Genomic DNA, 17,930 nt, shown 5'->3' on the forward strand with positions numbered 1-17,930 from the left:
GTTGTTGTTTATTTACTGTTGTGGTTTTAGAGATCTTATTGTTCTGTATTATTATAGTATAGTAATTGTTATATATTATATTTATAATGTTATATGATATGTGTAGAATTGGATTATATGAGGGTGGTTGTATATAGTTGTATAAAATGAACTATATGAGTGAATTGGATTAGATGGTAGGGTAGAATGAATGTGCTGTTCTATAGGAATATTATTTAGAATGGGAAGGTAGATAATCCAGTTTAAAGGAGATATTGGGAGATGTGTGTTGGTATTTTGGGTAATATAGGTGTGTGGGAGGGTGTTGAGTGTATATTGCGAGATAATTGAGTTTAAATGAGATAATTTGTATTTTCTAGGTAGAATGGATGGGTGTTTAGGACTCTATTTCCCAGTATTCCTGGCCTGAGGCCTTTTCCTTTTTCCCCTTAGCCACTTAAGAGGAATAGGAAAGGGAAAAGGAAGAGGTCTGAGGCCAGGAATGGTGGGAGTTGAAGTCGAAAACGCCTAAGGGAAGGGCAAAGGCTGGTTTACTTGCCACTTGCCGGTGTCCTTAGCTGTCCGCTGCCTGGAAATGGCTACTCTAGGAAGTGGAGGCCTTCTGGTCTCAGTAGACTTCCACCCGGTCCTAAGATGGCGCCCGAAGGCAGGAGGTGGGGCTCCCTGTCTCCCTCCCTCCCTTCCTGCTTGCTGAGAAGAGAAGAGAATAGAATAATTAGAGGTGGTCACACCAGGAAGGGTAGCACGTCCAGATGTCTGGAGTAGAGGTAGTAGTTTGGTCCGGCCGCCGTGGGTGGAGGCAGTTTAGTGGGTGAAGGAGAGGGTGGCATGTTTTCTATATATAAAAGGCTTTGCGAACGTGCGTGTGGGAAGGGTTGGGAGGGTTGTGTGTGTGCGCATGCGCACATTGATTGTTGCGGTTTTTGGCAGTTTGCTGGTGTTTTGATTGTGTTTTTAGTGTCATTGTGTGGTATCATACTTGACGCGGGGATGATGGTTTGTGTGGTAAATTTTCAAGTTTGGGGGGTTTTGGGTTTTGTTGTTTTGTGTGTCACCGTGACACCAAAAGCCTTTTATATGTAAACCAGCCTGCCTCTCTGCATCAGTCAGCATGGTACCTCCCCTCCCAGCTTCTATTGTACAGACAGAAAGTGACTTTAAAATTCAAAATACTTGGGGTTAGAACTGTTCCTTATTTTGGATTTCTTTTTTGATTTTGTAATATTTGCACATACATAATGCAGTATCTTGAGGATGAGACCTGAGTCTAAACATGAAATTCATTTATGTGTCTTGTGCATCTTATACACATTGCCTGAAAGTAATGCTTTACACAACATTTTTTTAACATTATCATGCATGAAATAATATTTATGCATACTGAAGCAATAGAAAGCAAAGGTGTCACTATCTTAGCCATCCACATGGATAATTTTGGAGTATATTAGATTTCAGAATTCTGAATAAGGAAAGCTGAACCTGGGCTTGCTGTTGACACTTACTTTGCTCTTGGTGGTACCATAATATTCTGGGGATAATGGACTGTTTTGGAGAGGCCCACAGAAGTCTGTCCTTTGACACTTCACAATCTCTTTATAATTAACAATTGGGGACCATGATCTGCACAAGGTCATTCTTTGGCAATCACAAGAGCTTTTGAGATCCCATAGCACCACCTAGAGGATACTAATTATAATATCACAACTTTTTTCAGAAACTAACCAGTTGTAAATCCAGTTAATGTTATACTATTCTGTTACAACAGAAAAAACCCAGTTTCCAAATCTATCACTTACTGATATGTTACCATATCAATGGATTTATACCTTTATTATATAAAATAAAATCAGTCTTAGCATTTTGATTTTTGAGGGGGTAAAGCACCACTAATATCATGACTTAAAACTGAAATTCTTAAGTTATCAAAATTTAGCCCCTAAGGAAAATCTTGTCTTTCACATTAGCAAACATTCAGAGGCAATTGTAATACTTATTTAATTATAAAATATACATACAAGTGAAGCCACACTTAAACAAAGTGAATATAAAACAGCAGAGTCCCTATTAGTAAGTATTGCAATAAAAAGATTGACACTCAAAATTATTCAACATTTTTTAATTTTTGTAAAAAATTCTGTTGCTTTTCCTTTCCCTCCAATTTCCTGCAGTTGTATGCATATTTTAATGGGAAAAAACAGCAGGAGAAGATCATTTAGAAATTACTACAATACTTTCAACTCAAATTAAAATCTGATAAATAATGTTTTATCTACATATCTTATCACTGCCTGTATTTCCCCATTAGTCATGTATGGAATTCAACAGTTTGAAATCTAGCACAGAAACAAACCACACTGTGTTTTTGTGCAAGACACCAAACCACTGACATTCTATGAAAGGTATAGAAGATGGAACAGCCAGTGTAAACATGAAATATTAAGACTATTAAGACCATGTTAGGTGGTCTATCTAGTCTAGCACTGCAGTCACACAGCAGTCTACAACAGGAGTGGGATACCATAGCCCTCCATGTGTGTTTGTACTTGATCTCCCTACTACCTAAGTGAAATACTTAGTCACATGTGTAATTGTTAAAAAAAGGCTGATAATAGGTATTTTGGAATTCCATTTTCTTTGAGACAGTAATAAACATTCATTCATCATGCAGAACTACACAAGCAACTCTAAAACACCTTAAACATATTCATTTGCAATAACATGTTTTAAATGTCACATTAAGCAGGAGGGTTCTGTCTTAAAAGCTTAACACAGACCCTGGACACTCATTTAGATACATGTATCTCATGCCCTGAATACAAATGCCGTTAATTGGATACAGGCGCGGTTCAACCATTAGGCAAACTACGTGGTTGTTGAAGGTGCCATGAGTCTGGAAGGGCGCAGCCTCCCTCCCTCCCCCCCCTTCCCTGGCTCCCCTGCCCTCTTTGCGCCCTCCAACCTCCTACCCCTCCCCTTCCCTCTCCCCTTCCCCCTCCTCCTGGGCCGGCAGAGGCGCCAATGGCAGGCAGTGGCAGTTGCGGAGGATGGTGCCCACCACTGGTGGAAGGAGGCGGTGGAAGTGCCCCGCAGCCTCACAGTTCTCGGAGCCCTGAGTGGGGAGGGGTAGCAGGGTCTTAGAAGTCACTGCCGCCAAGAGGAGGAGGCGGAATAGGTGGAGGTGGCTTGGACAAAGCAGCAGAAGGAGAGGAAGGCTGCGCCTGGGCCTCCCTCCTGGTTCTCCATCCAGGCGTGGCCTTCCTCTCCTTCCATTGCTTTGCCCCCACTGCCTCTGTGGCCTGGGCCCACCTTCGGCCTGGGCCTGCCTTCGGAGCCTGGCCCAGGGGCCAGGCCCACCTTCACGGCCTGGCCTACCTCCGTGGCCACGGCCTGGCCTTCACCCTCAAGGCCAGGTCTCCGGGCTGCCTGGCCATGTTCAAAAAGCTTTCTCTCCTGATGGTTAACCCACACCTATGGCAGGCATCCTCAGAGGTTGTGAGATCTGTTGGAAGCTAGGTACGTGGGGTTTATATATCTGTGGAAAGTCCAGGGTGGGAGAAAGAGCTCTTGTCTGTTTGAGGCTAGTGTGAATGTTGCAATTGGGCAGCTTGATTAGCATTTAATGGCCTGGCTGATTCAAAGCTTGGCCACTTCCTCCCTGGGGGCATCCTTGGTTGGGAGGTGTTAGCTGGCCCTGATTGTTTCCTGTCTGGATTTCCCGTTTTCAGAGTGTTGTTCTTTATTTACTGTCCTGATTTTAGAGCTTTTTTAAATACCTGGGGCCAGATTCCCTTTCAGTGGCCTTTTAATTCCTATGGATTCCTAAGGACCCTCAGGGCTCTTCCACGCAGCCATATAACCCCGAATATCAAAGCAGAATAACCTACAATATCTGCCTTGATCTGGGTTATCTGAGTCCACACTTCTATATAATCCAGTTCAAAGTAGCTATTGTGGATTATCTGCCTTGATATTCTGGGTTATATGGCTGTGTGGAAGAACCCTCAGTGCTCTTCCACACAGCCATATAACCCAGAATATCAAAGCAGAATAACCCACAATATCTGCTTTGAACTGAGTTATCTGAGTCCACACTGCCCTATATCCTAGTTCAATGTTTGGTGCTAAATTCACAAATATAGTAATTCCTACATAACATTACCATGTATTGAACTGCTTTTTCTGTTGATTTGTTGTAAAACATGATGTTTTGGTGCTTAATTTGTAAAATCATAACGTAATTTGATGTTTAATAGGCATTTCCTTAATCCCTCCTTATTATCCAACATTTTCGCTTATCCAGTGCTTTTATTTTCAGTGATTGGTTTTTTTTGGGGGGGGGGAGCGCCAAAATTCTGTTCGCTTACACTTGAAAATTAGCTAGGGCCGGCCCTTATTGGATATTACCTTCATGTATAATACTTCAGACTTGGAGGCAGGCAGTTAGTTCAAAATACATTCAAATAGGCACTGAAGTTACACTGAATTTATGGAACATCAACACATGTTATTGAATTATAAAGTTTCAATGGATTTAATGCAGGCATGGGCAAACTTCAGCCTTTCATTGCTTTGGACTTCAGCACCCACAATTCCTAACATATGAAGTTTGCCTCTTCCTGATTTAATGGGTTGTGAGAAGAAGAGGATTCATGACTATGCTTCAATTGACTGAACATTATGTGCAAGGCAAAGAAAGAAAGACTTGACATCATACCGGCTATCATTGGAGTAGTTAACATATAAGGTAAAGGTAAAGGTTTCTCCTGACATTAAGTCCAGTCGTGATCGACTCTGGGGGTTGGTGCTTATCTCCATTTCTAAGCCGAAGAGCTTCCGTTGTCCATAGATATCTCCAACGTCATGTGGCCGGCATGACTGCATGGAGCACCATTACCTTCCCGCCCGAGCGGTACCTATTGATCTACTCACATTTGCATGTTTTCGAACTGCTAGGTTGACAGGAGCTGGGGCTAACAGCGGGCGCTCATTCCGCTCCTGGGATTTGAACCTGGGACCTTTTGGTCCACAAGTTCAGCAGCTCAGCGCTTTAACACACTGTGCCACCAGGGGCCCCAGTTAACATATAGGAGTGACATTTTTCTTTTGAAAATTAATGTAATAGTGATGACAGGAGACTTCCCCCTCCCCAATTTATAGAGAGCATATTAGAACATCTGTAGGGAGGATTCCTATGGACATTTCAACAAATACACACACAACAAAAAAACCTTGGTGTCTTGTTTTTTTTTTTTTTTGGCTTGTTCCTGAGGTTATTGGGGCACTGATTCAGTAAATTGCAATGGATAGGCATTAGCTCTAGTTTCTTAAAAAGAACCTTGATGACTTAAGCTTTTTTTTAAAAAAAATATGTTTTTATTGTAGATATCAGCGAAACAACAACAAAATCCATCAACATACACATCAGGGACCCACAGGTTGAGAAGCACTGATCTATCCCATGTTTCAGCTCAGGGCTACAGCATGTCAGTAAGTTTACAAGTCTAGAGAAAAAGTAATGGGATTTTCTTTTTGATTAAGTACCTCAATCATTAAAATTGTTTAACCAAAGTTTGGGCAACTCTTAATCCTCCAGAGATTTCTGAACTTTAATTCTCATCATTTCTTACCACTGGCTCTGCTCTCAAGGGTTGATGGGAGCTCTAGTTCAACATCTAGAGCAGTGGTTCTCAACCTGTGGGTCCCCAGTTGTTTTGGCCCACGCCTCCCAGAAATCCCAGCCAGTTTACCAGCTGTTAGGATTTCAGAGAGTTGAAGGCCAAAACATCTGGGGACCCACAGGTTGAGAACCACTGATCTAGAGGGTCATACATTACCTGCTCCTATCCTAAACCAACAAGAGATTACACAGCTGTGACTATAAAAAATGTGAAAGCCTTTTTGGGTCACCAAACATCAATATTCTAGAGCCCTCCAGATCAGCACTGTGATATTTGAAAAGTCACTTCCATTCATGCAAGATCTAGAGTCATATTCTTACATTTGACAGTAAAGACAAATGACATCAAGACCACTGGGGTATTTCTACATCAATTACCATGCTAATATAGCAAGAACAGGGCTCAGTGTATTTTAAGAACTGAATAACACTTTCTTTGGAGAACTATCTTCTTGAACTGAAATGGGAGCCAGCCAGCTAAGAGATTGTGACTACTTTCAATTCCAAAGTCCCTGTTTTTTTCGGAACTTTCTTTTTCTGAGCTTTTTTCTGGGTTCTCTTTTCCTTTAGTATCTGATGAGAAAGTGCATTTAGAAACCACTCCACATCTTGGTCCTCTTCAGGCCACCTTAAGTAGCGATCCCTTTGAAGAAAGGCTCTGACTGGCTGATATTTCATAAGCTGATACTGTGAAAGTGATCCAGCTACCACCATAATGAGGACATCCTTCAGGTCACAAAAATACCTACTTTGAGCAAAATTAAATGCTTCTACACACCAGCCATCCTTGAGAAACTGCTTTGTCACAACACAAATTGTTTTCCGACAGTTCCAGATGGCATCACGAATGTTGCTGATGTGATCCTCTCCTGGAAGGAAATCTCTGTCTTCAAAGCAAAGAGCAAATCTGTTTTTGTCAGAATATTGGGAATCAAGGTGTTTTATCAAAGAATTCTGAACCCACTCAAAGTCCTTGCTGCTATAGCATATATAGGCATCATATTTATACTTTTTCTTATCCAAGTCAGACTGGAGTTCCTTCATGAATGTTCTTGCAATGGTCTTGTACCAGACAAAACATGTTCCCCTAAAACGAGTGAAAACTACCACTGCTGCTAGGAACATTGTCAGAACAACAGAGGTCGAAATGAAGAGTGACAACTGTAGAGACTCCAAGATCTTGTCTTCATCACAGCCACCAACAAGTAATTGATGAAGTGGAACAGTAGCAAGTTCAGGGGGTCCAAAACAAAACATGTCATTTGGTGATCCAGCTAAAGTGACATTGGTTTCATTCAGCCATATAACCAGGTCGCTTAAAAGGCAATCACAATAAAATCTGTTATAGGTGATATCCAAATAGTCTAGAGTTGCAAAAATCTGAGGATCTGGGTAAAGAAGTTGGTTTGATGATAAATGAAGTGTCCGCAGACTTTTAGGGAAGACATTGTGAGAAATGTAAGTCAACAAGTTTGAATCCAAGTTAAGCCTATTCAGTGATACTAGGCCACTAAAGATACCCTCTGGAAGGAAATTAAGGTAATTATTATTGAGATGGAGAACCTGAAGTTTGGAAAGTTCCTTGAATATATCCAAGCACTCACTTCTCTCCCATATAAGTTTTAACATATTTTCACCAAGATCTAAATAGATTAGCTGGTTGTTTTCTGGTACATCGTTATGTTTTTGGCAATTACTAAAACGATTGTTTTTCAAAAAGATATACTTCAAAATAGGCATTTGGAGAAGTTTGTAGAGGTAGCCCAAATCATCTAGCCTGTTTCCTTCCAAATCAACTATAGCTGAATTTACTTCTTTGTTATAACTTGATTGTATTCGGTTGTTGCCACCCCAAAAAACAGAGAGAAGACTTGAGAACGACGGAATTATTTTTAAAGCATTGTCCCTAAGATTGATCTCCTGAAGTTTTGGTAAGTATTCAAAGGGGTTCCCACCAAACACCCCAATATGATTATGTTGAAGATCTATAGAAATCACATTATGAAGTCCTACAAAAGTGTAATCAAGGATTTCACCCAAAAGATTGTATGATAGGTTTAGAAGTTGTAAGCTCAAAAGGCCAGAAAATGCTCCTTTCCCAATTTGATTTATCTTATTAGTGTTAAGATCAAGCCATAACAAATCACCAAGACTCTGAAACACATATGGGCTAAGAGGAAAAATACTGCCATGTGAAAGATCAAGCAATTTGAGGCCACTTTTAGCAAGACCTACAAATGTATCATTATCTGGATTCCGGAGATTGTCAAATCCAAACGATGAGCCCATAATGTGGTGTGAGAGCTCCAACGCTAAAATAGGAGTTCCTTGAACAGCTGCACAAAATTGCTGTGTTGTGGCCACATCCCAACCATTACTACCAACATCCAATGTTTTAATAACAATATTTTTAAAAGGATTCCCACAAGTTGTCCAGTTCACAGCGTCTCTATACAACTGATTCGAATTAAGACTCAAGAGTTCAAAAGTTTTCCCTTGAAAGCTATTGAGATCTCCTTCACAGATAGTCTTAATCTGGTTTAATTTCAACTTCAGAGTGCCCAAGGAATTCATGTTGAAAAATAATGGGTGAGGACGAAGCCTCGCAATCTTATTGTACTGAAGATCCAGGTATTCCAAAGAGATCAAATCTCGAAAGTAATCCCCTTCCAGAATTGATTCGTTAAGACCATTATAATATAAAAAAAGTTCACGTAAATTCAAGAGGCCCAGGAAGGCACCGGTGTCCAGTACAGTCATTTTGTTGCCAGCTAAATCCAGTTTTTGAAGGTTTGGCAGGTTTCTAAAAGCATCTCTTCTTATGGTTACAGGATAAACCGACTGTGTCCCAAGTGCCAAATTTCTCAGTTCTTTCAGCAGTGGAAATGAACTGGATTTCACTTCCCGGATAGAATTGAAGTTTAGTGTGAATAAAACAATGTCTTCAGGTACAGGTGGAACTTGAGTGAGGTTGCAAAAATCATAGTAAGCAATCTTGTTTTCCACTGAACATAAAGGAATGGCAAGTATTTCTCTACATGCGTGCCTCATTCCAATGAGAAATATGAAGAGATAATGAAGCATCTTTTTCATGTCCTGTGAGGAAGGAGACAGAAAATAACACCATAATAATTCCCAGGCAACAAGAGAGATGTGGATTAAATATTACATTATTCCAGAACAAACCAAGATTTAATAGGTCAGTTTCCAGTTCCTAAAAGTGGCTGACTGGATATCTGTGTGAGGTCTGAAGTATGAAGTTGATAGTAACTATATTTGTCCCCTGCACTTCCTAACTGAGGTTCTGCCTCTCAAAATGATGATTCTGTATACAGTGATACCATGGCTTAAGAATTTAATTCATTCTGTGATCATGTTCTTAAGTCAAAACATTCTTATCTCAAAGCACAATTTCCCACTGAAATGCATTGGAATGTTATTAATCCATTCTGGGCCCCCGAAAACAACCCCAATTATCATTGTTATGTATTTTAAAATAAAAATGTACTTTATAAATAACAAATAATGTAAAAAATGTTCAGAGATAGGCAGTGCTTGGTTCCATCCAGCCACTATGGCAAGGATGCACATTTGAGGCAACAAAACGTGTGTTGGTTAGCGTACAGCAAGGCAAAACAGCATCATTTCCTTCAATCTGTAATTCCAATCTCCTTCCCTCTCTTGCTCTCTCTCTTCTTGAAGTCAAACATACAGTACTCCCATTTATGCTAAGGTTCTGCTGCACCAGGGTGGAATGCAATCTCTGAAGTGGAATCTCCGGATTGGACACCTCACAGAACATTCAGGGGAAGCAGTCACATGGGGCTGGAGTTCCTACTTTTCAGGAAGAGCCAGAGCTGCTCTGACAAGGAATCCAGTCCAGGTTTTGTTTCTCTCTGCCTTGCTGATAGAACAGGTTTTGGGGACAAAGAGGTCTCCTTTGCACTGCTCGTAGGCCAAAATGGTCTTCTTATGTCAAAACGTCACTCTAGGCTGAGTTAGGATTTGTAAGTTAAAACATACTTAAGTTACAACACCCCGCAGGGGACTCACCGCTCTGAGTCCCCTGCGGGGTGAGAAGAGCGGGATAGAAATGAAGTAAATAAATAAATACTTAGCTGGGACATTCTTATGCAGAAGTTCTACTGTATATCCAATAACTGAGGAGAAATGAGGACTGTGGTTAATTTTTTACTTCACCATGAAAGTCAATATGTATATCATATATACCACAAATGGGTGGCTGTGCCTCTTCAGCTACAACTGCTCTATTGGTCACAACTGTCTGGTGGCTAAATTATTGGGAGTTGTCACTTAAAACATATTTGGGAAACACAGTTTCCAGCCTGCTATATACATGCATGCAGAAGTAAGATGTTTAACCTACACAATAATGTGTGATCAGCATAAACTCTGTTGGAAACACCAAAAATTCAGCAGCTCAGTGGTAAATTTTCAGCATGGCCATAATGAAGGATTTACAAGCACTAATTTGGGGAGAAACAATGCAGTTCCCTCCATCTTTGTATTGATCTAAATTTAAAATATACCCTACACTGTAGATTTAATGCAGTTTGACATCACTTTAACTGTCATGGTTCAATGCTATGGAATCCTATGATCTGTAATTTGGTGAGATACCAGGATTCTTTGGTAGGGATGGATAGATACAACACAAAACTACAATTAATTCTGCATTTAGAGTTTGGAAGCTAAGAAGGGCCAGGATTTGTTTGCTTGGGAGATGACTAAGGAATACCGGAGTACTCTAGATAGGGCCAGTACAGCATCTTTCTTGAAAGCTTGGGGAGATGTTGCTGGTCGAACACACCTCTATTTCTACTTTCACCTCTACTTCCTCTAATGATGATAAAACTACAGCTGCAGAAATCATGATGAACAACTGCTTCATTTAAATCATGTTGATTTATTTACTTAATTAATTATCTATTTTATTTTAATCCTGCTCTTCTTCTGATATAGGGACTCAAGGCAGCTGATAATACATACAAAGCAATGCTAATTATAACCATTCTCCCTTGTTGGATTATCATCTTGTCGTGGTGAGGGGGCTTGTGTGTTCCAATGAACCTGCGAGTATAATCATTGGAGTTATGTACTCCTAGGAGGGGCCGCAGGAGAGGATCCAGACCAAGCACAATCTGAAGACCCGTGCTGGCAGAGGACAACATGGTACATGTTGTAACAGCTGTGAAGGCGCAAGAAGGCTGCAACGGATGAGAAGCCACCATTGTCGTGTTAACTATGCCACTGGATGTGCACTTCATTCTGCGAAGACTCTGTGTTGATTGGGTGTTCACTGACACATTAAAAAAACTCTCACCCAGTAGTCTTTCAAGAAAAATAAAACAAAACTAACAAAAGTTTCATGGCGATCAGCGAATGGCAACATGGGCAGGACTACAAAATCTGAAAGCCCCTAGTCACAGACTGGTACATGAGCGGTGGATATCTCAAGGTCCAAGGAAGTTGAGTAGTCCGGCAGATGTATCCACAACTGAGCAGCCCTTTTTAGGATCCACTCTGCTCACCCAATATGGGGAGGGGCTAGAAAAGGTGCCCTAAACATAGTCTGCCTCTCTTATCCCTGACTGGACTGCCACATCCAGAGGGATGACCACCCTGCATCCAAAAAATAAAAATAAAATTGGAACATGGAACGTAAGGACATTGTTGGACAATACAGACAGTGAACACCCTGAACGAAGGACTGCTATTATTGCAAGACAGCTGGGATGCTTTAACATCAACATAGTAGCACTTCAGGAGATCCAAAGAGCAGGAGAGGGACAGCTGAAGGAAGAAAAAGGAGGCTACACCTTCTTCTGGAAGGGACTGCCTGAAGAAGAATGAAGAAACCGATTTGGCTTTGCTATCAAAAATGACCTGGTGAAGCATATGTCTGAAGTATCAATGAAAGAGTCTCAACTCTCCGAATTAACCTTGCCAAAATCCAACAAACCATCATAAGTGCCTACGCACCAACACTAGATGCTGATGAAGACATAAAGGAAAAAAATTAATGTCAGCTGGGCACCATCCTGTCGGAGATACCTAAGGAGAACAAAATCATCCTCCTGGGTGATGTTAATGTGAGAGTTGGATGAGACTTCAACCTGTGGCCAGAGGCCATAGTAAAATATGGGTGGGAAACAGCAACCCGAATGGCATCCTGCTTCTCACCAAATGTGCGGAACACAATTTTGTTATAACAAACACATTCTTCCTTCAGAAAAACAAGTTTAAGACATCCTGAATGCATCCCTGGTCAAAGCACTGGCACCTCTTAGATTATGTAATTATACATGCCAGAGACTGTTGCAATGTGTTCATCACACGAGCCATGACAAGTGCTGATGACTGCTGGACAGACCACAGGTTAATCCGATCCACTATGGCTATTAAGATCGCACCCAAACATAGATTCCAAGGAAGAAAGATAAGGCAAAAATTAACTCCCAAGCCCTCCCAAACGAACTCTTCTCCAAACAATACTCAAGGATCATCTACCCATAGAACACCCTGAAAATGTTGAAGAACATTGGAATAAACTGAAGATCTCCATTATCACAGCCTGTAATTGAGACTTATGGTGCATCTACATTGTAGAATTAATACAGTTTGGCGTCACTCTGAGGAGGACCTGTAATTCAATCCAGTAAAGGAACAATTGGAGAAATAAGAACAGGATGAGTAACAAAATTCTTAGGGCACTTCCAGACAGCACCAAAATCCACATTTGAACAGGATTTTGGCGTTTAAAAATCCCGGGACCAGGCAGCAAGTCCACATATAGACCTGTCAATCCTGGGAAATGGTCCCCCAGTGTCCTCACAGTCTTCTTTCGAAGCGGATCAAGATGAAGGGTAGACGGGGGACATCCATTGGAAGCTTTTAAAAAATAAAATCCTTTAATTATGCACTGGATCATATATGCACACATGCAAATATCTTCCACACTGTCCTTATATCCCAGGATCAAATTCCAGATTATCTGCTAATCCTAGATTGTATTGCAATGGAGATTAATATAATCCAGTTCAAAGCAGATAACCTGGTATCAGATCCTGGGATATAAGGACACTGTAAAAGGGGCCTTAAGAGATTTGAGGCCAGATGACAAGGGAGTGTGAAGTCACCAACTACTTCTCTACATCAAATAAAAATGAGCATATTGATCAGATTCTTCTATTAAAAACCAATATCAAAGAAAAATACATTTTAGAGCAACTTTAAATTCTCAAGAATAAACAAGGGATTTGATGGAGAAGAGTGGCATAAAAGCAACCCTTGTGAATTCCTGGTCTGTAGCCACCTTTTGTTGTTAATATTGTTATTCTGTGGATTATGCAGAAGAGCATACTCAGTATCCCTTGGGATAGATGGTTCAGTCTATTTCTTGTCTTTGTGACTGCTGGAACTACTTAAAAATCTATCTATTTACCCTATTAGCTGTACTCCTTTAAGAACATAAACTGCCATGAAAATTTGTATTTAAATATGTAATTCTTCAAAATGATGCACTTTAACTTCTGCAATTATGTACCTTAACACTTCATGTGCTTCAAGCATGACCACTAGCCTGCTTGCTGCAGGTGACGGGCATTGCAAACCAGTACGTCTGTTTGGAGGAGTTGCCCCTAGACCACTTCGATTTTTTTTTTTGTATACAGTGCCAGTAAAGATGAAATGTATTAGTGGCAGCCATTGTAAATTACAGTCACCAGAGGAATTGCATATCTATGGGGGTCATCTCATAGTAAGTTATATGCATTATTTCTGCTGGAATTAGTAATGCATTTATAAGTGAACTGTAGGGAAAAGATCTGTCTGATTAATCCTACCCCTATAACTATGAACCTTTCAGTGTTTCAGGTACACCACAGGGGACACCTATGATTTTACAAGAACCTGTTATAGTCTGTATTACCATGATAAAGACTGCCAATTGTATTAATTACATTTTTTTTTATAATTTTACTAAGATAATTGCTGAAATTGCTGGCTTGAAACCATAGGGAAAAATGTGTACCCTTCAGCATAATTGTGTTCACACCTAATAAGTGTAAACTGCTATGGAACTACATCCCCGCAAGCCATCCTATAAATGCATTCTGGAGGGTGCAGAAAGACTGGGCCCCGGGCCAGCAATTAACAAGTAGACCAATCTCATGAATTATTGATATCAGATAAGTAAATTGCTGCATCAACAATATAGATTGCCAGAATTTTTCACAGACTGTGTAGAACGGGGGTGGGGGTCTTCTCTTTCTTTCTTTCTTTCTTTCTTTCTTTCTTTCTTTCTTTCTTTCTTTCTTTCTTTCTTCACAAAATACTAAAAATCTTTCCTACTGTTTTTTTAAACAGTACAAAATCAATTAACTGTGACTCCAATAGCAAAGTAATAACCAGCCTGCATTATAAACTGTCAGTTTAGGCAATGGGATTTCTACAGACAGCTGCAGAAAAATGATCTAGCACAGTTGAATCACGTTTCATTATCAGCTTGGCCACAAAAACAAACCCCCACATTATCTAAACGAAACAGTGATATAATGCAATTGCAAATGTTCATGGTTAAGAGATTGGGAACAGGTTTTTGGCTTGTAAGTTTCCTGCCTCTCTATGCCCAGCTCACAACCTGGAAAAATTCCTTTTGTGAACTAAACTTCCAAAAATCCTTAGGACATGCCAGGAGTTGGAGCCCTAGCTTTCCCAAATCTCCACAAATCTGTTAGAGATGGGGACTACTTCTATGTCTCATGTGAAGGATGCCAAGTAGTACACAGAGTGGTACAACTTTTCTTTGAACTGCAGAAAACAACTCCAACATAAAGGGTCCCTGTGTTTTTTCCCCTCAGAAAACCTCTGGACTGAAAGAAGAAAATAGTACTACTTAACAACTAAGGCCCAGCTTTAGCACAGCAGGTTAAACAGCAGCTGTAGTCCATCTTGTCAGTTGCAAGGCTGCCAGTTTGAAGCTGGATCAGGGTGAGCTCCTGGCCTTTAGCCCAGCTTATGCCCACCTAGCGGTTCAAAAAGAAAAATGTGATTGAGAGCCAAACCAAGGTCACCACAACATCTGTTATAGAACTCCAATATGCTGATGACAACATAGTCTGAGCACACTCAGAAGACAACCTACAAGCCACACTAAACACCTTCACAGAAGTATACGGGAAGCTCAGCCTCTCACTGAACATCGAGAAAACCAAAGTGCTCTTCCAACAGGCACCAGCTAATCTCTCTGCAATGCCAGGAATACAGCTTAATGGTGTAACATTAGAAAATGTTGACCATTTCTGCTACCTTGGCAGCCACCTCTCCACAAAAGTCAACATCGACACTGAAATACAACACCGCTTGAGCTCTGCGAGTGCAGCATTTTTCAGAATGAACCAGAGAGTGTTTGATGATCGGGACATCCGTAGAGATACCAAGGTGCTTGTTTATAAAGCCTTTGTCCTCCCAACCCTGCTCTACGCCTGCGGAACGTGGACGATCTACAGATGTCACACACAACTTTCCATCAGCGTTGCTTGAGAAAAATTCTGCAAATCTCTTGGGAAGACAGGCGGACAAATGTCAGCGTGCTTGAGGAAGCAAAGATCACCAGCATTGAAGCGATGCTCCTACGCCATCAACTCCGCTGGACTGGCCACGTTATCTGAACGCCCGATCACCATCTCCCAAAGCAGTTACTCTAATCTGAACTCAAGAACAGGAAACGTAATGTTGGTGGGCAGGAAAAGAGATTTAAAGATGAGCTTAAAGCCAACCTTAAAAACCGTGGCATAGACACTGAGAACTGGTAAGCCCTGGTCCTTGAGCCCTCTAATTGGAGGTCAGCTATGACCAGCAGTGCTGCGGAGTTCGAAGAGGCACGAATGGAGGGCTTAAGGGAGAAATGTGCCAAGAGGAAGGCCCGTCAAGCCAATCCTGACTGGGACCACCTTCCACTTGGAAACCGATATCCTCACTGTGGTAGAACATGCAGATCAAGAATAGGTCTCTTCAGCCACCTATGGACACACCCCCAAGACAACAGAAATGTTAGGAATCGCCTAAGTAAAGGTAAAGTGGGGGAGGTATTCTGAGGCACCCAGAAGGAATGTCAGTGATTCAATCCTAAAGGAGAAAGTCACAAACTAGCTCTTCAGCAGGGAGATTGAGCACAACACCTTCCAAGTTCCAAAAAAGAAAACCAATATATATACCTCTTATCTATGTATAATTGTCTGTTTAGTTGCGTATAAAATGGCATTGAATGTTGGCCGCAAATGTATGTTCTGTAATCTGCCCTGAGTCCCCTTTGGGGTGAGAAGGGTAGAATATAAATACTGTAAATAAATAAATACTGAACACAAGCCAGTATTTCTACATCAATTCTTTTGCATTCCATTCTATTTTATGGATAAGCATATCTATCAGAGTGCTTACAACTTATATTTCTCAAACCAGAATTTGTAACTTCTCTTAATAAGCTGGGACCCATACAAACCTTGTATTTGTGCATTCTGTTTTCACTCAAGGCATCTTTGATTAACCAACATTAACCCACAAAGTTAAATTTACCAGGATTGGAACAGATCAGTACCTTAAATCAACGTCAGACTATTTCTATTATGATCTATTTCTATTACGTATTATTATAAAAGACAAACACTGTTATTAATTAACACAAAGGGGTCCTGGTTAGTTAACTTCAGGGAACAAAGACAGACCAGTTTCATCTTCAAATCATTTTGATGAATTTCCAGGGTAATTTACATTCAGAGTGTATTGGTGGTGCTTTGTTGGACTGAACTCCAGATACAAGAAAATGAGTTTAAAGTGAAATAAGTCATCTAGCAAGTAAACAGTGTTTGTTTGACTCAAGGTTCCTGCTTCCAAGATATATTCAATCAATCATGTTTAATTTTAAAAAGCTTATTGTATAAGGCCTGTGTAAAAAGGAATCAAGGGGTTCTCTAATCAAACTGGAACTTATAACAGACTCTTCTTCATTGGATGTTTTTAAACAGAAGTTAGTTAGCCATCTTAACAGTGTTCTGGATTTTGGATTTTAGAATATTTGCATTTACATGATGACATTTCTAGGAGGTAGCACCCAGGTCTAAACAAGAAATCTATGCATGTTTCATATATATCTTGTTACTGTTCCATTATTTGGGTGAAGGCTACTAGGGGGCATTAGAAAGAGAAGTATAGTTCATTTTATGGGTGTGGAGGGTGGATTGGAGAAGTAAAACCACTTCCCCCTGTTTTCCTGATATTCCCCCCATCCGTGTCCCCGTAGTGGAAACAACCCTCCTTTATGATATAGGAAGGGGGAGGGGTATAACCAGCAAAAACAGGGGAAATGGTTTTCCTCCTTCAACTCCCCCCCCCCCACCATAATATGGACTATCCTTTGCATGCTAGGCCTTACAAGAAAACGCACAATGCAATACTAAAACACTATCTATAAATAAAATGTTATTCAAGGGAGCACAACTTCAAGGGAGCACATACACATCTCTCTTGTAGATAGGTGTGGTGGAAATGCAGTAAGCAACATTATAAATATACACCAATAAAGGGAATATTATGATTTCTCGATTTATAATACTTACTTGAATGTTGTGCTTTTGCAGCAGGTTTTCAGAAGGTTAGAACTGGAATGTAGCAAATTTGAGCTAAGAGCACCATCCACTTTTCTCTCAGGGAAGAGATGAGAAGTGCATGCATTTGAGTGTAAAAAACATGCCAAGTCGTCAACTTCCTTCTTTGTTTGCTCAACTGCATTGGTCACTGCTTAAGCAACAGCAGAAAGGCCAGTTTATCTGACCACAACAAAATTCTGAATCAGCGTTTTCTAACTGTGAAACGGACAAAAATTCTATGTCCCTGCACACACGTCTGTAATAAGAACAGATGAACTAGGAAAACTTCAAGAAACTGCATTTTTTAAACACTCAATTCTATCACTAACTTTTCTGCTGAGACCTATCCTCTATTAGGGTGTTTTCCTCCAGAGCTTGGAAAAGCCACTTTTTGGACCACAAATCCCAGATTCTCCCATGCAGATTCTGGAAGTTATACTACAAAAAAGCTTTAATCTCCATCTTTCAATCACATCTTTGGGGACTTCAGCTGTATCTTATTATTGTAAACACGCATTTGGAATGTTTGGGAAGAAAAAACTACTGAAAGGGGAAGCACTTGAGAAAGGATCAACCCTAAATCTCTC

At 40.5% G+C, this 17,930-nt stretch overlaps 1 protein-coding gene across 2 annotated transcripts in view; it reads right to left on the reverse strand.

The window, feature by feature from the left end:
* Window positions 1-5,350: 5,350 nt before the first annotated feature.
* tlr5 (toll like receptor 5) overlaps window positions 5,351-17,930 on the reverse strand; it is a 28,758-nt gene continuing 16,178 nt past the window's right edge. Inside the window, exon 2 of one of the 2 annotated variants that reach the window (XM_062972467.1) lies at window positions 5,351-9,837. In XM_062972467.1, the coding sequence (XP_062828537.1) occupies window positions 6,155-8,770 (2,616 nt within the window). In that variant the 5' untranslated portion in view covers window positions 8,771-9,837 and the 3' untranslated portion in view covers window positions 5,351-6,154. The remainder of the gene's footprint in view (window positions 9,838-17,930) is intronic. The other variant, XM_008125880.3, reaches the window with a different exon arrangement.

Source organism: Anolis carolinensis, chromosome 1, assembly GCF_035594765.1.
Source record: "Anolis carolinensis isolate JA03-04 chromosome 1, rAnoCar3.1.pri, whole genome shotgun sequence".
Lineage (NCBI taxonomy): Eukaryota > Metazoa > Chordata > Lepidosauria > Squamata > Dactyloidae > Anolis > Anolis carolinensis.